At 40.5% G+C, this 25,970-nt stretch overlaps 1 protein-coding gene across 1 annotated transcript; it reads left to right on the top strand.

Moving 5' to 3' along the window:
* On the top strand, positions 1-25,970 carry LOC104609530 (uncharacterized). The gene is made up of 6 exons (XM_010275859.3): positions 1-953; positions 2,886-3,054; positions 3,653-3,829; positions 3,988-4,071; positions 25,126-25,207; positions 25,303-25,970. Exons 1-6 carry the CDS (start codon positions 580-582, stop codon positions 25,737-25,739), a joined length of 1,323 nt encoding a protein of 440 aa, XP_010274161.1. The 5' UTR covers positions 1-579; the 3' UTR covers positions 25,740-25,970.

Here is a 25,970-nt window from a genome sequence, read left to right as displayed (position 1 = left end):
GCAGATGTTGCATTCCGATTTGTTGGGATTAATTGGCTTGTCATTTCAGCCCACTTCTCGAGAATTTCTTGCCACGTGGAGCATTCATCTAATAGCTGACAATCTTCTTGCCACGTGGGTAAAGCCGAAGATGAGCGCGTGCTGAATCATAACTGGGCACACTCCTGCCGAGTGAGCCTTGTGGTCCCCACATGTAGCCACGTGTAGACTAAAAGAGTCGCATCTTCTACGGCCCAATTTCTGATTATATCCGTAGTTAGGATTTAGGGAAACCGGATTTTTGAAGCAAAGAATATTGGAAAAATATGCAAATTATGTCTGATTTTAACTTTTAACCGTCGAAAAAGCTTCCACGTCATTCTTTGGTTCTTCTCCAGAGAGAAAAAAAAAGCACCACCGGCCCTTGGAGTTGGATCCCTCTTTCTCTCTCTACCCCAGCAGCCAGCAGGAGGCCGAGGTCGAGGTTCTCTCTCCTCAATTCAGTCGACTCGGGCCCTTTGTTTCTCTCTCTCTCTCTCTATTTCTCAAGGCCGGAGATTCATGTGGTAGGGTTTCGAATTTGATCAGACAAGTGCAGAAATGGAAGGAATCTACGGAGATTTTATGGAGTTCATGAAGAGACCGGTGGTTGTAGAAACATTAGTCGACATTTTGCTGTGTGCAGTCCCAATTTGGGTGGCGGTCATGATCGGCTTGGTAATTGGCTGGTCGTGGAGACCTCGATGGACTGGTCTCGTCTTCTTGGGCCTTCGTAGCAAGTTTCGTTTCATTTGGACTGCTCCGCCGGGGTTCGGAGCTCGTCGGCTTTGGCTCGCTTTTACCGCACTTTCTGCATTCTCTGTTGGTCGCAAGCTGTGGTCGAATTTCAAGGGGAAAGGAGAAGAATCGGCGGTTTCGGAATCGTCTCCGCTGGCACCGGCGCAGTCTGTGGAACGGAGCAGCAGCGGTGTCGAGTGAGTCTTTTTTATTATTTATCCTCTTTCGCTTACTGACGCTTTTGTCGTTGTTTTTTCCTTTGCATTTTATCTTTTTATTAGTAATTTTATTGTTATATTATTTAAGGTTCCATTTTGAGATATCCTGGAGCCGAAATTTCGGATTTTAAAAACGGCTGATTTCAATTTCTAGATATAATTAAGAACCCAAAAGTAGTTTCCTTCCGAGCTCGTAGATGTAAAATCGCTGATTTTCTGTATGTTTCATATTAACCCAATTGCTGATGACGAAGGTGAGTGCCTATTAAGTATTAAGTCCATTGGGAATAACTTGGAACACTTTTGATGTCCTTTCAAGCACTAACATTATAACTTCCTATAGGTACCTTGATTTTCAAAACATCGCAGGTGCCGATGATACATTTTTTTTTTCACTGATATTCTACAGAGACCAGATTTTTCTGACCTATTCTTAGATTCAATCATATCTGATCCCTAGTCTTGCATGCTTTTGACAAATGAACAAGACGGGATTTTTCTTCATTCTTTTTCAAATTCCACAAAACATTTGGTCTCCAAGAATTCCGACTTACTCCAATTTTCGTGAACATAGAAATTAAGTGATCCAGCAGTTAGACGATGCACTTTAAGGAGAGTGAGCTTCTTTCCTCAAGCGGGTAGTTGGTCTTCCAAGTGGCTTATTTTTGCCAAAATAAAACTTTGATTTTGGGGTCTCTTAGGTGTTTTCTTTCTTTCTTTCTGCATAACTTCCAATATGATTATTTAGAGAGATTATCCTACTGGAATTAATTACTAACTATAAATTTGTTGTATTAATTAAAAGTAAAGATGAAAAGGTAAGTACAGTGTACAGAGCTCAACACGACCACAACTCATGATAGAAGGAAAGCCAGGCTTTCTAAGAACCCATTGGATCCCCTATACAACTCTACTAAAAAAAAAAAAAAGAGACCCCTCAATTTGGAATTTGGTTGGTATTGGAATTACCAAATAAAGTTTGTCTCTTGTTACACCCTGTCTTGCTAGATTATCCACTATTGAGTTGGCTGATCTAAGAAGCCTAAAGGAATGGGGTATCACTGTTAGATTTCAAATATCTTGGTTTCTCCTCTCTTATCTGGTTTGATAGTCTCTAAGGTGTTCCTACTTTGATTCTGTCCCTTGTCCAACATATTGCCATCTGAAAATCCCTTAATAATCACCCTTGAGAAACACAAGGATACCGATAACCTAAAATCTATGTCAATAAAAGATGTTTGGTTTCCAGTAGGGGTGCAAGTGTAACTGAACATGTTGGATTGGGTTTATGACCAACTCCTGCCCAACCCAAGATTGAAGTAAGGCTTGGACCTTGAGTCAATCTGGGGCCTGGGTCTGGTCCAACCCAAGTCAAAGCCCAAGTTGTTTAGCCCAGGCCCAACCTGAACTAAACCAAACAAAATTCTGGCTGGACAGGTTTTGGCAGGTAAGTTGGTTGCGTTCTAAAGTCTTGCTCATGTTTTACACTTCTACCTTTCTTTTGTGTTTTATTGTAGAGATAATGCCAGATTGTCAAGAAAAACTTGGCACTTGGCCTCACTTCAAACTTCAAACATGACTTCTAGTTTTTGGCTAAGTTGCCTAACCAGGAAAAAGTAAAAGACTTGCCTCATGAGAAGGTAGTAGGTCCTTGCAAAAGGAGTGCCATTATTGGGGCCTTATGTGATTGTTGAGAGGCAAATGTAACTAAATTTTAGTGGAGCTAGTTGGTAAAGTAGATTGCTGATTCTTGATGTATCTTCCATCATTTTTTATAATTATCTTCCAGAAGAAGATACAAACATATATTCTTTTCTTCAAAATTGTCTGTCATTGTCAATTTCTGATTTTTTATAAGTTTTAGTTCTTCATGGTGAATATAACATTTTTTGGTTATTACCTTTTCTGCAGCCTTAGCAGCATGTCTTCAGATGTGGAGCAGGATATTGTTACTGAGAAGGATTTAGAGCACCTATTATATCTCCTAGAACGTAGGGCAGAGGATACAACAGCTTGGCAAAGTATGATGGAACGATCCACCACAAATATGGCATACCAAGCTTGGCGCCATGAGCCTGAGGTAGATATTGGATAAACCTCTCTCTAACTTTTGGATGCCGCAATCATTCACATGAGAATAAATGACTTACTAAAAATGTTACTCAACTCACTGTTGCAAATTCTGTATTTTTGGTTCACCATTGCTATTCATTATCTTAAATATTTATTGACATTTAATCATTTATTTGGATAAACCTCTCTCTAACTTTTGGATGCCGCAATCTTTGACATGAGAATAAATGGCTTACTAAAAATGTTACTCAACTCACTTTTGCAAATTCTGTATTTTTGGTTCACCATAGTTATTCATTATCTTAAAATATTTATTGACATTTAATCATTTAATTGGATAAACCTCTAACATGAGAATAAATGGCTTACTAAATATGTTACTCAACTCACTGTTGCAAATTCTGTATTTTTGGTTCACCATAGTTATTCCTTGTCTTAAAATATTTATTGGCATTTAATGATTTAATTGAAAACCTTTTTCATTCTAAATTTCCATCTTTTGCATCTCAAAATTAGCTTTACAGTCTACAAGCTGTCCCTCTTGTTTTTTATCAGAGTTTTATAGTTCTATGCACTAGCATTTGACATTGCTTCTTGTTTATCAGACAGGCCCTACAATTTACTGTAGCAAAACTGTTTTTGAGGATGCAACTCCTGAGCTGGTTAGAGATTTCTTCTGGGATGATGAATTTCGACCTAAATGGGATCCCATGCTTGCATATTGCAAGGTGTTGGAGGAATGCCCTCATAAAGGGACAATGATTGTCCACTGGGTAAAAAAGGTTTGTTAAATATTCTGATTTATTTCTTTATTTGTGGAATTGATGTCTTTCTTTATTTGTTCCTATATATCTTCTTTTTGATGAATGATTTGTTCCTATATATCTTGCCTCTACAATATTCTGATTTATTTCTTGACCTGGTTATCTGTGATTTGTAGTTTCCTTTTTTCTGTAGCGATAGAGAGTATATCATTGGCCGAAGGATATGGGAATCTGGAAAGACATATTATTGTGTAACAAAGGTAATGCACATCTTTCTTTGGCTACATTCTTCATTCTGGTCTGATCACGACTTCTTGTTTTCTTTGACTGCAAGTTCATGAATGTATTTCATGTTAATGCTTTTTTTTCTTCTTCCAAACACAACTCTTGGTGCTTGACATGTTAACTGAAAATTATTTTCACTTAGAGAAGTTTTTATTTTTATTTTTTTAATTTTTTATGAGGAACAGTAAAAGAAAAGTTATTGATGATAAAGTGGTCACTTCCTACCATCCAAAAAGATAGCAGGATACAACAGAGCAGCATGAAACCGACTCTTTTTTGTTTAAATTTCAACCAATTACAACTCAACCCCAGATCCTGGTTTATTCATAACAAAAGATCCTTGGAAACACCTGATCTAGCTAAAGAGTCTTGAAATATTTGTTACTCTGGGAATCCATCCAACAAGCAATTCAGGGTAGATGCGAAATCTCTTGCTTCACTCATCAAAAACCATAAACTTTAGGGTACATCCTCCATAGATAAAAGTCAGGTGATGATCACTTGGCAGTCTCCTTCCACCTGTAAATTAGCCCAGCCTTCTATTGAAGTTAATCCCTGCAATAAGGCCCAGCCATTCTGTATTTAGATAAATTCCTGTCCTAGCATGTCTGGAGAAGCTTAATAAATATTCCACTTTTAGTTCTTATTACCATGCTAGCATTAGATGTTCCTGCATTGCCTAGACAACAGCATCAGAATGCAGTTTTCTTTTGTCTTGATTTGGAACTTCCCATTCAACATGCTTTTGCTGTCTTTTAGCGGAATATCCTGCAACTGTTTTCCAGCATCATAATAAATCATTGGATTCCCCTTTGAAATCTTCACTCGACATAGTCCATTAAGCAATTCTCACCATAATAGTCTCCAATGAACATTTTTGTTCTTAGTTTAAAAAATTCTTGTCTTTCATTCACACCATAAACTCCAAAGTATCCCCCTGCCCCTCAAGGTGTGGCCGGTATCTTCAATCCTAACTTTTTGAGGCAACTAAAGAAAAGAGGGAAGATTCTGTGGAGAGTTACAAAGGCAGCAGTGGTTTGGGTGGTCTAGGAAGAGAGGAATGGAAGAATCTTCATTGGAAGTGTAGATCTTTGGAGGAGATATTGGAAAGCATTAAGATAAAGGTTGCACACTGCATAAAAACCTTGGTAAGCTTTCAAGTTTTCTCTGTTAATGATACCTTTAGAGCTTTGACAGAGGTGGCACAGTCCTCTAGAGAAAAAGAAAAGATAAGGGAGGAATGGAAATCTCCAGAAGGCAACAAAGTAAAGCTGAATTTTGATGGCAAGTCCTTTGGAAATCTGGGTATGGCAGGAATAGGTGTTGTGATAAGGAATTCTGAAAGCAGAATACTGGTTCTATATTCAAGATCTGTTGGAATGGCGAACTCATTGAAAGCTGAATTATTGGCTTTTCTGCAAGGTCTTCGATTAGCAAAACAATTGGGGTACTGACAGGTAGAGGTGAAAGAAGATTCAAAGCTAATTGTTTCATGGGATAGTGGTAGAAGTCAGACTCTGTGGACTTTTAGACATGCTTTTAGGGCAGTGGAAAGTATTACAAAGGACATAATTGCTGAATTTAAATGAGTGAGAAGAATTTTAAATGGGTTAGTTGATTCCATTGCTAAGCAAGGAGTTATGAGGCAGAATTTATTTTGGGCTGCTATGTAATACTGAATGTAGTACTTTGGGCTGGCAGTCCTTTCTCTTTGTATTAATTTTAATCCTCAATTATTATAATAAAATTTTCTCTTTGCTGATCAAAATAAATAAATAAACTCCAAGGTATTGCAGTTATAGTGTCCACAAGATTCTCTGCCTTTTTGTGAGACAAGAATCTAGTTGAGATGAAAACAAGTCCAGTGCATTTAATGATGGACTTTGTGCAACTACATAAAGGAAAAATCAATTCCATACCTAAGAAGCAAATTGGCAAGAGAAGAAAAGGTGATCAATGGTCTCCCTACTTTTGAGCAAAGAATGCACATATGAGGGGGGACAAACACCATGTCTTCTATTTCCTTTGGAGCCTTTCACATGTTTTTATTTTTTTGGAGCAAAGAGTAACTAAGATTATATTAAAAGAAAGAGGTACATGAGAAGATGTACATCAAGGAGCAAAACAAGGAAACAAAGATTACAAAGGCAGAGCACTGTCACTAAAATAAGAATTCTCTATGAGAATCAGATTTATCTAACCCATCTGCTAAAGCGTTCAGTTCCCTGGGGATCCAGCTCAGCTTAACTTGCATCAAGTCCATAATGTCTCTAGCTTCTGCCAAAAAATGGGCCAAGCTCCAAGGCTCGCTGTCTTTTTCCTTTAGCTGTCTTATCGTATTAGCAGAATCACCCTCAATAGCTAGAGAGGAAATACCTAACAATTTAGCACATGTGTTGATAATCTATAAAACTTTCTTCCACCAGAAAGATTTCACCTTAGAAGGACAGAGACCTTCCCAAATGGCTTTAAAATGCTTGATGCTAAAGGTTGGTTTAATAGAGGGTTTTGAAGAAGGAAGCACGGGAATAGGTATCTCTTAGATAAGGGACCAAATCCTACCCGCAGAACAAAGAATGCCTCCTTTAGATTTTCCAAGAGGTTAATAAAGAATGCCTCCTTATCAAGAGTACCCTTGCCAACCTCCCTACCTACTTCATGTCCATGTTTCCTATGCCATCCAAAATTGCAAAGAAGCTTGAGAAGATGCAGAGAGATTTTCTCTGGAGAGGGTGGGAAGAAGAGAAGAAGATGCACCTTGTGAATTGGGATCAAGTTTGTCTTCCTAAGGCAGAGGGTGGATTAGGTTTTAGAAGATTAAAGGTGTTTAATTCGGCTTTATTGAGTAAATGGTGTTGGAGATTTGTAGCAGAAAGATCTTCTTGGTGGAGGACCTTAATTGCAACAAAGTTTGGTGTGGATTGGGGAAATTGGAAATCTCAGGATTCATACACACATTGGGGTTGTTTGGTTTGGAAAGGGATTCTAAAATCTCTTCCTGTGATGTATGAGGGAGGGAGACTTAAAGTGGGAAGTGGAAATAAGCTGAAATTCTGGAAAGATCCCTGGTGCATGGACAGACCTTTAGCTGAGGCGTTTCCCCTTCTGTTCCAATGTAGTTAATCAAGAAATATCAGTGGCAGAGTCTTATGTGATTTCTAACAACTCAGTGATCTGGAACCCTCAGTTCAGAAGAAATTTATTTGATTGGGAAATAGAAGGTGTGATGCAACTTCTGCAGATTTTACAGGAGCAGACAATAGACATTGCAGGTGAAGATGAATGGAGTTGGTCCTGGAGTAAGGATGGCTGCTTCTCAGTCAAATCCCTTACTTTGAAGCTTAGTAGTACTGGTATTACTGAGTTCCCCTACCAGCAAGTATGGAAGTCCTGTGCTCCCTCGAAGTCTATATTCCTTGTTTGGACTATGGTGCTGAACAAATGTCTCTCAAGACTCAACCTGGACAGAAGGGGCATTCAGCTCCCTTCTCTGATGTGTGGGTTGTGTGCCTTGTTGCCTGTGTCCACAGACCATCTGTGCATACATTGTCCTATCTCCTCGAAAGTCTGGTACCATTTCATAGGAGCGGCTGGTCTTAATTGGGTTATGCCAAATTCAGTAAAAGATCTGCTGCTTTGCTGGAATCTCCAAGGTTTGAAGAAAAAAGGAAGTTTAATTTGGAGAACTATAAGAGCACGGAGGAGATAGTACAGCAGGCGGTCAGCAAGCTGATTTCTTGGGTGGCTGTTACACCTGATTTTAAAGAGCTAAGTGTTCCTGTATTAGTTATGTCTACTTCCATTTGGGATCTGTAACATGTCCTGAAATTTGAGCAGCTACTTGTGGCTTGCTCTTTTGTTGTACTGAGTTCTTTCTGATTCAATAAAGTTATTACTTTACCTTTCATTTTTTTTTTTTTGATTTTGGACTCTTTAAGGCCCCAATCCCAGTAAACATTTGTATTTGTCAAGGGATCCAACTCAGAAATGTGTTAGATAAAGCAAAAATTCTTGGATATAAGAGACATAAAAGTAGGGTCCATTACTTGGTGTAATGGTAAAATCTCGGGCTGGCAAGTGTGAGAATGCAGGTTCAAATCTGAGAGCAGCCACTTTGTGCAAAAAATGCCAAAGGTTAGGGCTGTATCCAGTCAACCCCTCCCAAGGCCCCAGATAGCTGGGACCAACATTGGGTAAAAGTAATGCACCCCACTGGAGATCTTAAATTTGCATCCTAGGTCTCCTGGTATATCATATATGATGTCCTGATGTGCTGTGAGAATGAAAGAAGAATTGCCAACAATTGTCTTCCAAGGGCAATGAAAAGTAGTAGGCCTAGTAGGACCCAAATTGCAACTATTTGAATGAAGACCATATTTTTCTCTTTATCACCGAATACCACAAAGAATTTATTCCAATTTGCAACTTCCACAACCATTTTCCCAATAACACTGTACATTTTTCCTTGATTCTCCTAAACTTAAGTCCTTCCTCCACTTTTTTTTAACTAACCATCTCTCAATTTACAAAATGGTCTTCCTTATTCTGCTCTGGTCCTGTAAAAAGTCCGTAATGATTTTTTCTATCCTCTTCACGACTCTCACAAGCACCCTGAATAGGGAAAAGAAGTAGATTGTGAGAGATTGGAAAAGGTGGATTTGATAAGAGTGATCTTACTCTCAAGTGTGATATAGTTTTTTTTCCCATGTTGCCAATTTTTTGGACATTCTCTCAATAACTAAATTCCAAGATGACTCTCTTGGATTTCACCCAACAGTAGGCCCAAATACCTAATTGGCCACAATTTTACCTCACGTCCCAGTATTCTTGCACACTCCTCTTGATCCATAGAAATCCCAACAAAACTATATTTTGTGAGGTTTACAGTTTCCTTCATAAAAAATCCAATTTTGGCTCTTTGGTCCCTGCATTGATACCTCCTCCATTATCCACCCTATACTTTAGTCTCTCCAACTTCCAGTCTATCATACACTAGTTGAACTGCCAACCTCAATCCTTGGAGTAAAGATAGCAGCTCAGTCCCTAATTTCTCTTGCCAATAGGGTTCAGTATATTGTCAAGATATAATCTTCATAGTTTCTAAAAGCCCCACTAATATCTGACCTTTCTGGATTATGAAGGCTGCAACTGAGGGAAATGTCTGTATTTTTAACAACAAAGCATGTGTGGGGGAAATTCATCCCAATAGAGTCAAGGGAACACTGTGTTCTTGGCAAGTGAAAAACAAGAATTTCAGAAATATTTCTAGAAAATTGTGCGCCTGAACCAACCCAAGTGGTAAGGTCCAAAACGATGGTCCAACAAGGCGAGAGTGGAAGTAAAGCCATTAGTGGGCCTTTAATGGGCCTACTAAGGTGAACAAGGATTTAGTAATGACAGGTGGGCCATTGGTTGGACCTTCTAAATCAGACAAACAGCTAGCAAAAACAGATGGGCCAGGTGGTTTAGAGAAGAGGTCATGTGCCTCTTTAAGTGGTCAGGTGATTTCAGAAAAGGCAAAAGGAAAGGGGACGCTAATTTGGGTGTATCATCGTTCCCTTTCCAATCTGTTTCGAATTGTTCTCAGACATCTGGAACTGTTGTGGAAGATGAGGATTTTGGTTCAGATTGGGTAAGTTGCGAAAAGGAAAAATCAGATGATGATTCCTATGGCCAGTCTAGCATCGACAGTGTAAAAAGTAGCGTTGTTAAAGCTTTTCTGGAGGATGTGGACCTAGGAACAAGACTAATCTTCAAAAACTCTATACTTATCCCGACCAATCTTTTTGGAGCCTCAGAAGAGCGACGGTTTGGAAGTTTCTCCCCTGTGGGAGGAGAACGCCTCAACCAAAGGCAGAGAAGTTCCTCCCCTAATTCAGAGTCAGAGCCAGGCTGACTGTAGAGAGTTTACAGGTTCTCCACAGCAAGCAAATTTGCTGGCAGCTCCCACTTGACAGCCCAAGCAGAATGAGAGAGGACATATCTGATTTCGAGTGGCAAACAAGGAGTAGAGAACTAATGGAGGAATTAGAAGGAAATTTTGAGATCCAAGAAGTAAAAGATGTTGTCTTTTCAATTGAAAGATCTAAAGCCCCAAGTCCAGATGGATTCACGATGGCATTTTACTAAGATTGTTGGGAAATCATAGGTGGTGACTTGATGGAGGTGTTTCTAGAATTCTTTGAGAGAGGTAAGATTAATTCGAGTGCTAATGCTACCTTTATAGTGTTGATTTCCAAAAAGGTAGATGCAAGACACCCAAAGGATTTTAGACCCATTAGTCTAGTTGGTAGCATGTACAAAATCATCTCTAAGGTGCTAGCCTTGAGAATGTTGAAGGCATTTTTTGAATCTAAATAATATTTAAATAAATTAGAACTCAAATAGGTGGGTGGGCTAGTCTGCTAGCCAAATCATTAAAACTATAAAAAAGTATCCCATATGGGAGTTCCCTCTCTTTAAGTGGGAGGGACAGGTGTCTTTCACCTAAGAGGAGGTAGTTACATAACTACCCCACTCCCTATTTAAGCTCCTTAAGGGGAAGCTGGAAAGACACAGAGAGACTCTTCTTCGAAAATTTTCACAAGAGATTCTTAAGAAAAGCAAAGATAAGGAGAGAAGAAAAGAGAAGTGCTCAAAGGAAGGCAGGGAAGGAAAAGCCTCAATAATACAGGTAGAAAAAAGAAAGTCCTCTCTGTGAATACTTCCTATATATGTCTTCTGCTGTGTATTCTTCTTCCTCTCTCTTTTATTTTCACTTCTGAGAAAGGAAATAGAGGGAAATAAACCATCTACAACCAGGTGCTTCTACTTGGTTGATTATGGTCCATCTTTCAAGACAATATTAGGGATTAAACCATCTACAATCTAATTCTCGAAGACTGATTATGGTTCCCTTCAAATGAAAATGAAGAGTAGGGGGAATAAACCATCTACAACCAGGTGCCTCTACTTGGTTGATTATGGTCCCTCTTTCAAGACAAAGTTAGGGAGTAAACCATCTATAGTCTAAATCTCAAAGGCTGATTATGGTTCCCTTCAAACGAAAATGAAGAGCAGAAGGATGAAAATCGTCTACAATCAAATATTCAATTTGATTGACTACGGTTCCCTTTTTGTATGCAAAATTCCAAGGATTAAGGCTGTCTACAATCAGAATTTCATTTGATTAATTAAAACTTATTATGAAGAAAGGAGTGAGAAGGAAATTTTCTTTGTATTAAAAAGAAAAGAAAAATGTATTGCTGTATAGTTTCTCAATTGTATTTTCGTTTTCTTTCTTCTCATTCTTGTGCACTTGATGTAAAAGAAAAGCAAATGAAAAGTTCTTTTTAAGTACCCTATTGTTCTTTTCTTTTGTTCTATGTGTTCATTTCTCCAAGTCAGAATCAAAAGGTATTCTCTACTTTCTTGTGGAGATGTAATTAAGGGGAACAATCCGTATGATTCCCTGAATGGGCCTTATCCAAAATAATAAAAACTCAATCACTTGATTGAGTGAATTATGTTGCATGAGAATTTATTAAAATTTTCACACCAACAAAGAATTAAAAAGGTACTTACCTGATTTCTCCAAACCGGGGAGCATTTGTATCTAGGAGACAAATCACCGATCAAATCCTAATTGCCAATGAGTGTGTTGATTATTAAAAGAGAAAAGGAGAAAAGGAGAAAAGGGATAGATTTGGAAACTTTGGGATTTTTTGTTGGAAGTGTTGAGAAGAGAGGTTTTGGAAAGAGGTGGTGTAGATGGGTCAAAGGTTGTGTGTCTTCGTGCCACTACTCTATTTTGGTGAATGGGGTAGCTAGGGATTTTTTCCCTGCAAAGAGAGGTTTGGTACAAGGGGACCCACTCTCCCCTTTCCTTTTCACCTTAACAGTGGATGTGTTGAGTGTTATGATATCTAGAGTTGACTCTAGAAATCTCATTAGTGGGCGGAGAGTAGGGAGGCAAGAAGTAGCTATCTCTCACTTACAATTTGTAGATGATTTAATTCTCTTTTGTGAAGGAAAGACTGAGGAGATGGTCAATCTGAAACTGTTGGTAGAAGGACCTGCAAAGGTCTCTAACTTGAAAGTGAACTGGAACAAAAGTTGTGTGGCGGGGATTAATAAGCTAGATGAGGAGGTGTCTTCCTTGGCTAGGGCTTTAGGTTGTGGGATATGTGAATGGCCTTTAAAGTATTTAGGTATACCCCTGGGTGGAAATCCAAAGTCAGAAAGCTTTTGGTACCTAGTCTTGGAAAGATTAACAAAGAGATTAGCAGGGTGGAAGAGGAACTATATCTCATTAGGGGGTAGAATCACTTTAATTAAGTCAATACTAGCAAATTTGCTGGTGTATTTCTTGTCTACCTTGAAAGTGCCTTTAAAGGTTGCAAATCAATTGGAAAAAGTAATGAGAGACTTTCTTTGGGAACCTGGGGGTTCAAAAAAGGATCATCTATTGAAGTGGGAAGTGGTCTCTAGGATGAAAGACAAAGGGGGATTAGGGATTGGAAATGTCCGATTAAAAAACACAACACTATTAGGTAAGTGGCTATGGAGATTTCCTAAGGAGTAAGAGTGTTTATGGCATAGAGTGATAGAAAGTATACATGGATTAACAACTAATGGATGGGATGCTTGTCTTGACCCTAGGGCTTCTTGTTCCTCCTCGTGGAAAGACATCGTTGGTATCCTACCCACCTTTTCTCCGTTCATTAGGTATGATGCTTGCATGGGTAATAAGGTTCTTTTTTTGAGAGGACACTTGGATTGGGGATCTTCCTCCTAAGGATAGGTTCCCGACCCTCTACTCCCTCTGTTTGAACAAATTTAAAGTCATCTCTACCTTTTGTGCCTCTAGAGAATTGTGGGATCTGGGTTTTAGGAGGGGGCTGAGGGAGTTAGAAATAGGGTTGGTAGATGAATTTTTCTCTCTTCTAAATTCAGTGTTTCTGGACCAATATTGTCTTGATAGTAGAATTTGGTCAGAAAATTCCTTAGGGTGCTTTTCTTGTTCTTCGTTCTTCAATGCTTTAGTGCAATCTTCCAACTCGGTTTATTCTTTTCCTGTGAAAGAAGTGTGGTGTGCTCCTATACCTCCAAAGGTGAGGGCCTTTTGTTGGGAAGTGATTCTCCAAAAAATCAACACTTTGGATATGCTTCAGAGAAAAAGACCAAATTGGTGCTTATCCCCTCATGTTTGTAGCCTTTGCTTGAAGAGTGGTGAGACAGTAATCATCTACTAATCTCCTGTCCTTTTGTTACTTATATTTGGGATTGGTTCTCCTCTCTCTTTATCTGTAGGTGGAATCCTCCTACAAGCGTGGTGGATCTCTTCAAATCTAGCTTTTTCCGTCAACCAAAGAAAAAAGGGTGATGTGGAGAACAACTAGGGCAGCAGTTAGTTGGGCAGTATGGGAAGAGAGAAATAAAAGAATCTTCCAAGGGAAATATAAAACAGCACATGAACTCATAGAAGGGATCACAATCAAGGCTATACATTGGCTGAAATCGTTGGACCTATTCAAGGACTTCTCTGTAGATGCTTTGATTAGAGGTTGGAGCACAATACATCCTGCTCCTCTATAGCTGTTCAAGAGGACTGGTCCCCTCCTTGAACTGTTGGTGTTAAGCTGAATTTTGATGGCAACTCTGGGTAATCCAGGCCCCTCTGGAGTTGGGGGTGTATTTAGAGATGGAGAATGAAGAGTCTTGTCCCTGTTTTCTGGCCCGACAGGCTTGGGGGACTCACTTAGAGCAGAAGTTTTGGCACTTCTACAGGGGTTGAAATTGGCTAAACAACTGGGTTTTCAACATTTGAAGTGGAGGGTGGTTCGAAATTGGTAGTGGTAGGCTGGATGTAAACAAACAGTTTGGGCACCTGGTCCCTTAGACAACCTGTAAGGGAAATTCTGCACCTAACAAGGGAGCTTGAAGTTCACTTTAAATGGACTAGGAGGTCAGCCAATGCAATGGCTGATACCTTAGCAAAGCAAGGGGTTAGTAGGGAAAACCTCTTCTGGGTGTGTTTGTAATCTACTTTATCGTTGAGGGTCAACTTGGTTATGAAGGTAACAGTTGTACTTGATTTCCTTAAATTTTAATGAAAAGTTACCGTTTCCCATAAAAAAAGTGTGCCTCAATTGGCAACATGATGTAGGATTGGATTCTGTTGCATCCAGAATTTAAAGATATGCAACAGGGAACTTTTAAGTCATCCTTTATGGCCTCTTTAAAGTTATAGAAGGCAAATATATAGATTGTAATTAAGAGCAGAATTATTTATTTCCCTTTGCTGATCTGGGTGCCATCTCATCACCCGTCGTAGATCTTGTACTCTTTTCCTTGTCTTAATAAAGCTTCTTTAATTTGTTATAAAGGACAAGACTTTCAGGAGAGTTACTTATAGTTTGTTTTTTGAACAGAAAATATTGTTTGTTTGTTTTTTTTTTTTTTTCAAAAGGCAATGTAAATATATATTTACTAACTGAAAATGTAATGAAATTTGTAAATTTTGGGTAGCCTCAACTACCCCCTCCAGTTCTCATTTTCAGTCACGCATTTATCATATCAAAGTGCCCCGAAATATTTCAACCCTATTTACTCCTTGTCTAGCAAGAGAGTCAACTACATTGTTTGCTGTTCTATATGTCCACACCCAAGTTACATTGGCCAAATTCGGTTTGTGAGCAGAAGTAAAGTATCCATTCAGTCAAAGATAAAGGTCAAATGTACAACCAGTGGCTGTACAAGAGAGAATACATAAAAAACAATCAGACCACCATCCCATGAGGCATTACAAACAGACTTTCAAAATAAAAAAGGGACCTATATAAGGAACTGTCAATATTCAGCTGTATCGCAGACCAAGAGTACAGTTTCCCCCCAATTCTCTGCCACAGGTCATCCTCTTGACAGCTTTTGTTATTGAACATCCTTGAGTTTCTTTCTTGCCAAATCGACCAGAAAACTGCACCTGGAATCAAGTTCCATAAAATTTTCCCTTTCTTACTCAGGCCTTGCAATCTCCAGCTCTTCACAAAAGCCTCCACTGTTGATGGGCAGCTACAACTTAATGCAAAAATCTTTAAAATCCTTACTCAGATATTGTAAGAGAAACTGCAGTTCTGTAAAAGGTACGCCTAGCTCTTCAGTCCTGTTGCATAATACACAGGTAGGAGTCTCAACCAACATTCCCTTCTTACTCAAGTTATCTCTTGTAGGGATCTTGTTCAGATAGGCAGTTCAAACAAAGAAAGATACTTTTGAAGGAATGTGTTTGCACCAAATAACATGTATAGGGAAATCCTGCTCTTCTTCTTGAGTCAATCTATTGTAGAAAGATTTCACCGAGAACTGGCCTTTGCTATCTGCTAACCACACCCTTTCATCTGCTGTATAGTGTTACATTGGCCAATTTCTTAGCCTCCCTCAAAGTATGTCTATGATGCCAAATTCCTTGTGTCCTGTTATTTAACCAACCTATTACATTCGTAGAATCTCCTTCAACTGGAATATTACTCAGGTTCATTCTCTTGCAGCCTTGTAGACCTTGAAGTAAAGCTTTCAATTCTGCTGTTGTAGACTCTGCCCTTCCTATTGGTCATAAGAATATGGATATAAACTCCCCCTTCATATTTCTCATTATCCCCCCCTCCCCCAAAAAAAAAAGAATCCTGCAGGTCCTGGATTGCCAATGCTACAACCATTAAAATTCATTTTCCAATGATGTGCTTTTGGTGGTAACCATTCCAATGATCTAATTGATTTATGTTGTGTTTGGTACCATTGCCGTTTCTACCCGAAATGTTTGGGGTTATCCAATACAAATTTATGAGACATTTTATATTTTCTACCAGAAACGTTTTGGGTTGATCAATACAAATTGCTGTTTTTACCTGAAACATCAAATTTGATATTTCAACTCTAAATGGCAAGGATCAGTCCCACATGCATTTTTTTTTAGTTAAAGTGACTCTCTTACATAATGTGATAACACATGTTTCTACCAATTTGTATTGATCAACCCCAAACATTTCAGATTGAAATGACAATGATGGAAGAGTCTGGCACTTGCTGCCAACCCCTTATAGATATCATCCTTTGAGAATAGATCAAAGAATTTCAATGATTTTACCCAATTTACTGCCCTCCATTTGATAGATTGTACAATTTCCTCTGATTTTTTCTTGTCATTGAAGATCTGGTTGTTCCTCTCTCTCCAAATGGACCATAATGTAGTTGGCCTTGTGCATCTCCATGACATCACAAGCTTTTCCCCTTTCTTAGTCTTGGGATCAAGAATCTTGAGATATTCTTTTTTGAATGGCATCTCTATACCCTCTCAGTGGAGAACACCTACTACCGAATAGAGGTAAAGAGTCTGTCCCATACACTTGGTATACATGGGTTCTGATATACCTTTTCTATATCAATATAATACAACATGTTTCAGAAAACAATTGAGTAGGCCAAGAGAGTTCTTGATGATTAAGAAGCTACTACATTCCAACCCTGCATGGTCTAAAAAAGAGAAGCTTCTCTATGTGATTTCTCATCAAAGTTTCCAGTATTTCTTTCATTTCACAATAAAAATTTGCCGCGGTTCTTGGATATCTCCACATTATCCTCTCTCTCTCTATAGGAGCAAAGAATATGCTTTTTTTGAGTAACCCAAAAGAATTTCTTAATGCATATGTATGAACTTGCATAAAAATGAGCTTACCAAAAAGTTTTTCTTGACGATCATTTTATATAGCTTTTCATAATTATTGTTTATAGAGTGCATACAGTTGGACATATTATATAGCTTTTTGTACTGCTTGAGGGCTTGTCCCCTTTTCAATGACAATAGCCATTCCATTAAAAAGGCACAAGTGTACATAAGCAAGGGAAGGGCCTTTCAACACCGTAAAGAATTCTGCAACTCCTGTTCTTCACCAGCAGATCACAGAAGGAACCATTATCCATAACATTGCCCCTTAAGAACGAACAGGACAAGCAAGCCACAGGACTAAATGCATAGTGGAGGGGCAGACCCATGCTACCCCAAAAGAAAAGTAGAAGAAATCCCATCAAGATAATGCAACAATGCACTGGAGAAATTGCTCTTTCTTTCAAACTAAACACAACCTATGAAAGAGAATGGGGATAGGAGCTGGGTTATCTGTTTAGAGTAACTAGGATGCAAGATGATCTCCACTTTATATGAGAAATAGAGAAAGAACTGAGGTAGCGGGAAGTTGGTGCAAATTTTGCATTAGCTTTTGGTATGTAAAATTTACACTCAGCGAATGTAAAAAAGAGAAGCAAAGAGAGGGTTGGTGAGAGGGTGAGGAACTGAGATGGGAGATTTTGTGGAGGTAGGCCGTTGGAAAAAAGCTTTGAAGATTGAATCTAAGGAACTCCTATTTGAGGAACTGAGATTAAATGGTCAGCTGAGCTTGAAAATCAGGGAAGCAAAGAGAGGATGGTGCTGTTAGAAGGTTTGGGGGTAGTTGAAGGGCTCAAGGAGTTTGTGGAAGGTGCAAGTAACAAAGGCAAGAAAAATAGTTGGAAAGAGCTTCTCTCAGAAACTGGAAGAAGGTTTGTTGTAGAGTGTAAGAGAAACCTTAAAGGTTATTTTATTTCCTTGACAGAATTTTTTGGCAAGGGTAGAAAGCAGATGATCTGCTTCCCAGAAGGAAGGAAGAGTCAGGGCTGGAAGGCAGTTCATGGCGCCTTATGTGAACTGCTGCAACACTTGAGTGCTAAAAGAGAAGCAATAGTAAAAAGGAAGATAAGCAGTTCTAATAGTATGGTGAACAATATTAAGCAAGAGACTCTTTTAGTGATAGCTGGGGCAGGTAAATACAGAATGGGAGTAAACATACAGAGAGGTGATTGGGAAAGTAAACTGAGTTAAAGCTTCAGCTCCCATTCTTGACTGGAGGAAAGTTACAGATCTGTTAACAGCAAGTTTAAAGTTGAAGAGCACATTTATTTTAACACCTTTTGAGAAGGACAAGGCTTTGTTGGATCTGCTTGAGAACAGAGTAGAAGTTGAGGCTTTAAATATCCAAGCAAAACTTGGAAACTTCACAGTATCAAGATGGTGTCCGGGATCAAACTCCAAAGATTTCTTTGTTGAAGATGGAGTGATGGTGCGTCTCTTAGGTCTTCCCTTTCACTTGTGGAAGCAAGAAACTGCTGAAGCCATTGCTTTGATGTGTGGAGGATCACTAGGAGGTGCCTTTTGGGGAGACCTTTGTTCAGCTTCCATTTTATTGAATGGAGTAAAACCTAAGGAGATTCCTCGGAAGATAGAGGTGCTAGTTGAAGGGCATTGCTACTCAGTGTGGCTGGCTTCATCCACTGAATCGGTGCTCTGGAAAGAGGCTCGTAGGGAGGGAGATGAGAAGGTTGAAGAAGAAGAGCTGCATGGCAAGAAAGGGTTGGAGGATTCAAACAAGAAAAACACTTTCACTAAAATGGAAAAACAAATGTTGGAGAAACAAAAGGGTAGCATTCAGGGGGTGGGATTTTCGCGTGTCGAAGCAATGAACAGTCTGGAGGGTGGCAGGTCCTTTGCACAGGTTGTAATCGGCGCCAATCTGACTTTTTTGAACAAGGAAAAGGGGTTGGTCCAAGGAAGAACCGAACATAGACCTGTTAAAACCAAACCGAGCCCGGGGTTGGATGTGCGTGACCTTCTTAAAAGTCACGTGAGCTTGCGGGTGTTTAAGAATGGGCCAAAGCAAAAGCCCATGTGGACTGCTAGTGGTATTTTTAAAGGCCCAAACAGGTCAGCGGGCCCGACCCAGCTTGTTAAAAAGGCGCGTGAGCCTTTAATGAAACACGTGACTGGGGTGTCGACTAAGATAGACAACGGTTACGGTCTATCATCGTCCCCAGTCGCGAGGCAAGGGGGGAAATGCGCGCAGCGCCGGAAACCAGAAAAGAAGCGGGCTTTACAGTGGGTCTCCCGACGAAGTCTAAAGGAGCTTAGCCCCTTGCGAGGCTTCTTAGAGAGGCCGAAGCCAAGTTTCACTAGAGGAAGAACTGAAGAGAAGAAAGAGAAGATTGAAGGATGGGTGCAGTGCAGTGAAGGCGATGATGAATTGGAGGACCTTTCTGTTGATGGCTCTAGCGTGGGCAGCGTAAACGATGAAGGCAGCTATGCTGGAGGTGACATGGAAGGGTGGAATATTGTAAGATTATTTCAGGGTGAAGACTGCAATCGGCTTATCTCATTCCCAAGACCACAGAGTGTGCAAGGTTTATCAGAAGGGGAAAACTAGGAGAACCGGAAGCAGAGCAGGAATACGCCATCTAGGGGTGACCCAGGGGTAGAGTGGAAAGATCACCAGGTTGACCAAAAGACAAAAGTACTTCCCAACCAACTCAGGAAGATAAATGTTTACCAACCTCCGGAACAAGAGAGGGAGGCCGGGAGCAGTCCTTTTCTAGCTTGTCCATCAGTCCCAGGTAACCATGTGATTTTAGTTTGTACTACTAATGTGTCTCCTGTGTCTTTGGTTCCAGATTTCGTTCCTGTACCATGTCCTGTAGCCCATGAATATGCAGCCGAGCTAGTAGGTGGGCTCTCTGAGGAGGGGGAAAGGGGAAGGAAGGAATGTGGGAAGGTGCGGGAAGAAAGGCATAGGAGTGGAAACATGTGGGAAATCATTGAAAGAGTGTTTAAGGAAGTAGAAGGGAAGCTGATCTGGAGGAGGGAAGGGGAGGAAGGAAGAGAGGAGGGGTTAGTGGAGAGGAGGGAAAGGAATGAGGGTAGAGATGGAGAGGATTACGGGGAGAAAGCAGGGAAGGAGGGAGGTAACATTAAAGGGAGGAAGGTTGGAGAGGAAAGAACTGAGATGGGACTAGAGGAGAGGAAGGAAAGGCAGGTGGACAGAGATGAAGGGGATTCTATAGGAAGGGTAGGGGTGGTGGAATCGGTGAGAGAAGACACAATAGCAGAATTTGTAGGGAAGTTGGGTTGTAGGCTGGAAGATTTGAATGAGTTGAAAGAAAGTTTACAGAAGAGGAAGATGCAGATCATAACAAAGAAGAGGAGGTTGAGTGAAGTAGAGAGATTAAAGAGAGATGTAGAAGGAGACAAGAAGCTCAAGGTAAAAGGAGATAGAAGGAAAGGGGGAAAGTAGTGGGTAGGTGGCAAGGGGTTTTTAAAAAAGAAGTGGAATGAAGATTCTTAGTTGGAATGTGAGGGGAATTGGGAGTGCGAAGAAGAGAGCAACAATAAAAGAGGTAATAAGACGGTATGACCCAGACATTGTGCTGTTGCAAGAGTCTAAGAGAATGGAGTTTAATGACAAGTGGGCAAGGAGTGTATGGAAAGCCAGGGGGATTAGCTGGGTGGCGGCTCCATCGTGAGGTGCTTCCGGGGGGATTGTAACAATGTGGAAGAGGGATGTGGTTGAAGGTCTGGAGGAGTTGATCGGAAAGTACTCGGTTTCCATGAAGTTTAAGCAGCAAGAGGATGATTATATGTGGGTGCTCACAAATGTTTACGGACCGAATGACTATAGAGAGAGAAAGGAGCTGTGGGAGGAACTGGCTGATTTTAGAGGGTTGTGGGATGGGCCTTGGTGCATGGGTGGGGATTTCAATGTGATTTGATTCTCGGAGGAGTCCAATAAGGTTAACCAGAGGGTGACAAAAAGCATGAGGAAGTTTAACAGTTTTGTGGATGCCTTTGAGCTTAAAGAGATTCCCCTAGCACATACGGCATTTACATGGTCAAATCTCCAATCTAGACCCATTTGCTCTAAGCTGGATAGATTCCTGTTCTCTTTGGATTGGGAAGAACATTGGGGAACCTTGGCTTCTAGAGCTCTCCCAAGGGTGACCTCGGATCACTGGCCCATAGTGTTATGTAAGGAGGAAAGAAGGTGTGGAGGTCCTACCCCCTTTAGATTTGAAAATATGTGGTTACTTCATCCAAGGTTTCCTAACAAAGTGAGGGAGTGGTGGCATGAGTGTAACCCGCTGGTGGAGTGGGAGGGGATGAGATTCCATAAGAAACTACAATTCTTGAAAGCAAGAATCAAGGAGTGGAATTTGATGGAGTTCGGGAGGATAGAAGAAAGAAAGGGAGACTTGATGAAGAAGATTGAAAGCCTTGACTTTAAAGAGGAAAGGGGAGAATTTGGAGAGGAAGACAATGACCTCAGGAGAGAATTGAGAAGACAGTTAGAGGATTGCTTGCACAAGGAGGAAATTAGCTGGAGGCAAAAATCTCGGTGTAAATGGTTGCAAGAGGGAGATTGAAATACTAGGTATTTCCACTCTCTAGCAGATGGCAGGAGAAGGAAGAACTTTATCTCCAAATTGGTAGTAGATGGAGTTGAGTTAGTACAGCAAGAGGAGATTGCTAGGGCTTGTATGGAGCACTTCAAATCTATTCTAAGAAGGCCTGTGAGTAGAAGGGTGTGGGTAGAAGGTTTGGAATGGCCAGATGTAGGGGTGGAGAACAGGAGAAGGATGGAAAGAAGCTTTAATCTAGAAGAGATCAAGGAGGTTGTGTTTTCTATGGATAGAACAAAAGCTCCAGGGCCGGATGGGTTTACAATGGCTTTTTATCAGGATTGTTGGGATATCTTGAAAGATGATCTCTTGCGGGTGTTTGAGGAGTTTTTCAGGAGAGGAATTGTCAATCCGGGTGTGAACTCTACATTTATAGCCTTAATTCCAAAAAAGAAAGATGCATCCCACCGAAGGATTTTAGGCCAATAAGCTTGGTTAATAACTTGTATAAGATCATTGCAAAAGTGTTGTCTTTGAGGCTGAAGAAGGTACTGCCAGATATCATTGCACACTATCAAGGAGCTTTTGTGAGTGGAAGACAAATTACAGATCAGATTTTAATTGCTAATGAGAGTGTGGAGAACTTTAAGAGGGATAAGAAGAAGGGAGTGGTCTGTAAGCTGGACTTGGAAAAGGCTTATGACTTGGTGGACTGGGAGTTCTTGAGGAAAGTTTTAACTAAATTCGGGTTTGGGGCTAGATGGTGTAAGTTGATCGTGGGCTGTGTCCGGAATTGTCATTATTCACTGCTAGTGAATGGGATAGTAGTAGATTTCTTTCCAGCCAGTAGGGGTATAAGACAAGGAGATCCCCTTTCTCCTTTCTCGTTCATTCTAATTGCGAAGGTTTTGGGGAAACTGATTCACAGAGCAGATTCTAGGGGGCTCATTAGAGGCTGGAGGGTTGGGAGGGTGGAAACCCCCCTCACTCACTTACAGTTTGCTGATGACACGATTCTGTTTTGTGAAGGCGGTAATGTGAGGTTTATCAGGAACTTAAAGTCGGTGATACAACTGTTTGAGCAAATGTCCAATTTGAAGGTTAACCTTGGGAAAAGCTATGTAGTGGGGGTGAATTTGGAGGAGGGAGAGATCAGGGAGAGTGCTGAAGTGCTGGGGTGTGAAGTGTCGGGGTGGCCTTTGAATTACTTCGGATTACCATTAGGTGATAATCCCAAGAGAGAGAGTTTCTGGAACCCGGTGATGGAAAGGTTTGAAAAAAGATTGGTATCCTGGAAAAAGAACTACCTCTCTCTTGGTGGGAGAATTACACTAATTAAGGCCATGCTTGCTAACTTACCCATCTTTTTCATGTCGGTGTTTAAAATCCCAGTGAAGATTGCTAACAGATTAGAGAAGATAATGAGAGATTTCCTGTGGGAGCTGGGAGAGGAGAAGAGGGGTCATAGAGTTAGCTGGGAAATAGTGTGTAGGAGTAAGTCGTGTGGTGGTTTGGGGCTTGGGAGTATTAGGAGAAGGAATATGACTGTTGGGGAAGTGGTTGTGGAGGTTTCCTATGGAGAAGGAGATGCTATGGGCTAGAATAGTGGCAAGTATACATGGGTTGGAGCACAATGGATGGGACGCTGGAATTAGAGCTAGGATCACAAGCAATTTTCCTTGGAAAGCCATTCATGACCTGCTACCAGTTTTCTTCCCTAATATCAGGTATGACTTGAATTCTGGTAACTCCATAAAATTTTGGAAACAAACCTGGGTGGGGAGCGCCCCTCTAAAGGATCAGTTTTCGTCTTTGTATGCTCTTTCTGATTTGAAAAATGAGCCGATCTCGTCTTTCACCACCCCGTCCTCTTCCACTTCTGGGATTGGGTGGAACTTGGGTCTAAGAAGGGATTTGAGGAACTCAGACTTCGACTGTATTTCGAGCCTTCTTGCACTTCTTGATAACGTTGTCTTAGACCCCACTAGGGCGGATTCTAGAATTTGGACACCTACCCCCAATGGCATTTTCTCTTGTGTTTCGTTCTTCAAAGTCTTAAGTCAGTCCACCAGTCCTACCTTGTCCCCTTTCCCTGTTGGTGAGGTTTGGTGTAGAGCTATACCTCCTAGGGTTGGTAGTTTTTGTTGGGAAGCCTATCTGGAAAGAATCAACACTGGTGATCTACTCCAAAAGAAGAGACCCAATACTTGCTTGTCACCTCAGTGGTGTGTTTTGTGTAGAGCAGATGGGGAGACTGGTTTTCACCTAATGGTGTCTTGCCACTTCGCGAGGTCATTGTGGGATTGGGCTTTCTCCTTATTTGGATGCAGCTGGAATCCCCCATCAGACATGCAGGGCCTTTTCTCCCCTTCCTTTTTCAGGTGGCGATTAAAAAGGGAAAGGACAATGTGGAGAGGACTAAGGGCTGCAGTATGTTGGACACTGTGGGAAGAAAGAAACTCCAGGATATTCTCAGAAACTCAGAGAGGAACAGCAAATCTGAGGGCTATCATACATTTTAGGGCGGTACAGTGGCTGAAATCTTTGGAAATATTCACAGATTACACTGTGGATGACATGTTGAGGAAGTGGGGTGAAATTGCAAATTGCACGCAGACCAAGTCAGTAATGAGTGTGGCTTGGACCCCCCCACCTAGTGGATTCTTGAAATTAAACTTTGATGGATGTAGTAGGGGAAACCTGGGACAATCGGGGATCGGGGGTGTTTTTAGGGATGAAAATGGGGTCATCTCTGCTATGTTCTCAGGTCCAATTGGAGTGGGTGACTCCCTTAGAGCTGAGATCTGTGCAGTTATGGAAAGAATCCGGAAAGCTAAGGAATTGAACATCAAGAAACTTATAATTGAAGGGGATTCAAAGGTGGTGATAGGGTGGCTGACTAAAGATCAAAATGATTTATGGAAGTATAATAATGAGAAGAGGAAATTCAAGTGGCTGGTGCGGGAGATGGAAGTTAAGACATGTTGGATTAAAATATCAGCTAATTCCCTAGTTGACGGTTTAGCTAAACAAGGGGCAAAAAGGGATTCATTGTTTTGGGCTAAGCTGTAACGTTAGTGTCTTTGTATTTTCTTTTTTCCTTTCTTGAAGCTCTTTGTGACTCTTGGAAGATAAGTGTGTGTCTTCCACTTGTAAATTTTCTACTGATGAATTAATGAAAGTGTTATTGATAAAAAAAAAAATGCACTGGAGAAACAAGTGACAATGGACTCCTCAGCGTAGGTATACAAGAATATGATAAACTAAAGCTATGTTTGGTTTGAAGGAAATTGTAGGGAAAGGAAGGGAAAGATGGGGAAGTTCATACAAGGTTTGTAAAGGTTTCTCTACCTTTCCTTTCCCTACTTTTTCCTTCAAACCAAACACAGCCTAAAGAGGTTATCCACCTTAACGGTCAGATCCACCTGCGTCCAAAAAGGAAGAACCCAAATACCATTAAAAAGGAGTAGGTATTATTAACAGCACGTGGTTTCACGTAGAGCCTTGCAAATGATACATCTATGTGAAGAGACGTACATGCATCAATCTTGTTTTGCCATAAACATGCATCAATTTCGAATTGTTGTATCTTTTGGAAGTTGAGACTGATCATATCCATTTAAATCGGTCTCAACAAATACCCGAATTGTTGTATCTTGTTTTTAAATCGGTCTCAACAAATGTTTTTGCATTATACTATTAGTAAGAGATTTAAAAACAAGATTCATGGTCTAATGTTGGGACCCATCATATCCATTTGCACGTTAGCTGCTAATTGTTTACAACAATATTTGCAGGGTGTCCCATATCCAGGTTTACAAAAGCGTGATAAACCAAGGCGAGTGGATCTTTACTTTTCAAGTTGGATCATTAAGACCGGTAATAATTATCACGTACCCTTGATGCTTTCAACAGTTTCTTGGACATTTTGGTTTGGCTATAGTGATTGGTTTATATCTGAATTATAAATGCAGTGGAATCTCGCAAAGGAGATGGACAGTTGTCTGCATGTGAGGTGATACTGGTGCATTATGAGGACATGGGGATCCCTAAGGATGTAGCAAAACTGGGTGTTCGCCATGGGATGTGGGGTGCTGTTAAGAAATTACACTCAGGCATGAGAGCTTACCAGCTTGCAAGGAAATCTGGGTCATCACTATCAAGATGTGCACAGATGGCACAGATCACCACCACGATTCCTGTTAATGACAGCACCAATTCTTTAGATCCAGTATCTGTTGAAGAAGAAAGAGGTCAAACCGTGAATTTGCAGCAGCGCAAGGTGGACCATGGTTTTGACTGGAAATGGGTATTCATAGGCGGAACCGTGGCTGTGGTATGTGGACTACAGACAGGTATAATCGGGAGAGCCTTGTTACTTGGAGCAGCACGGAGGGTTGCACAGAAGTGAGTCCCTTTGTAGGTCTTACTAGTAGATCCATTTTGGCCTGGCAATCTGTTTTTTTATATTCAAAAACCATTATGCGTGCATTTTTAATGGAGGCAGACCTATGTAGTGTTGATTCTTTATATTGTTCTTGTCACTCTCTTTTCCTGGATATTAGCCCCCAAACTGGGAAAAATAAGATTATATATCTTAAACATCCAAGTAAAATGATTGCGAGGTGTTTATGGCAGCAAA

Source organism: Nelumbo nucifera, chromosome 3 (assembly GCF_055504915.1).
Source record: "Nelumbo nucifera cultivar China Antique chromosome 3, China Antique-T2T, whole genome shotgun sequence".
NCBI lineage: Eukaryota > Viridiplantae > Streptophyta > Magnoliopsida > Proteales > Nelumbonaceae > Nelumbo > Nelumbo nucifera.
This window is presented reverse-complemented; position numbering and strand designations above follow the sequence as displayed.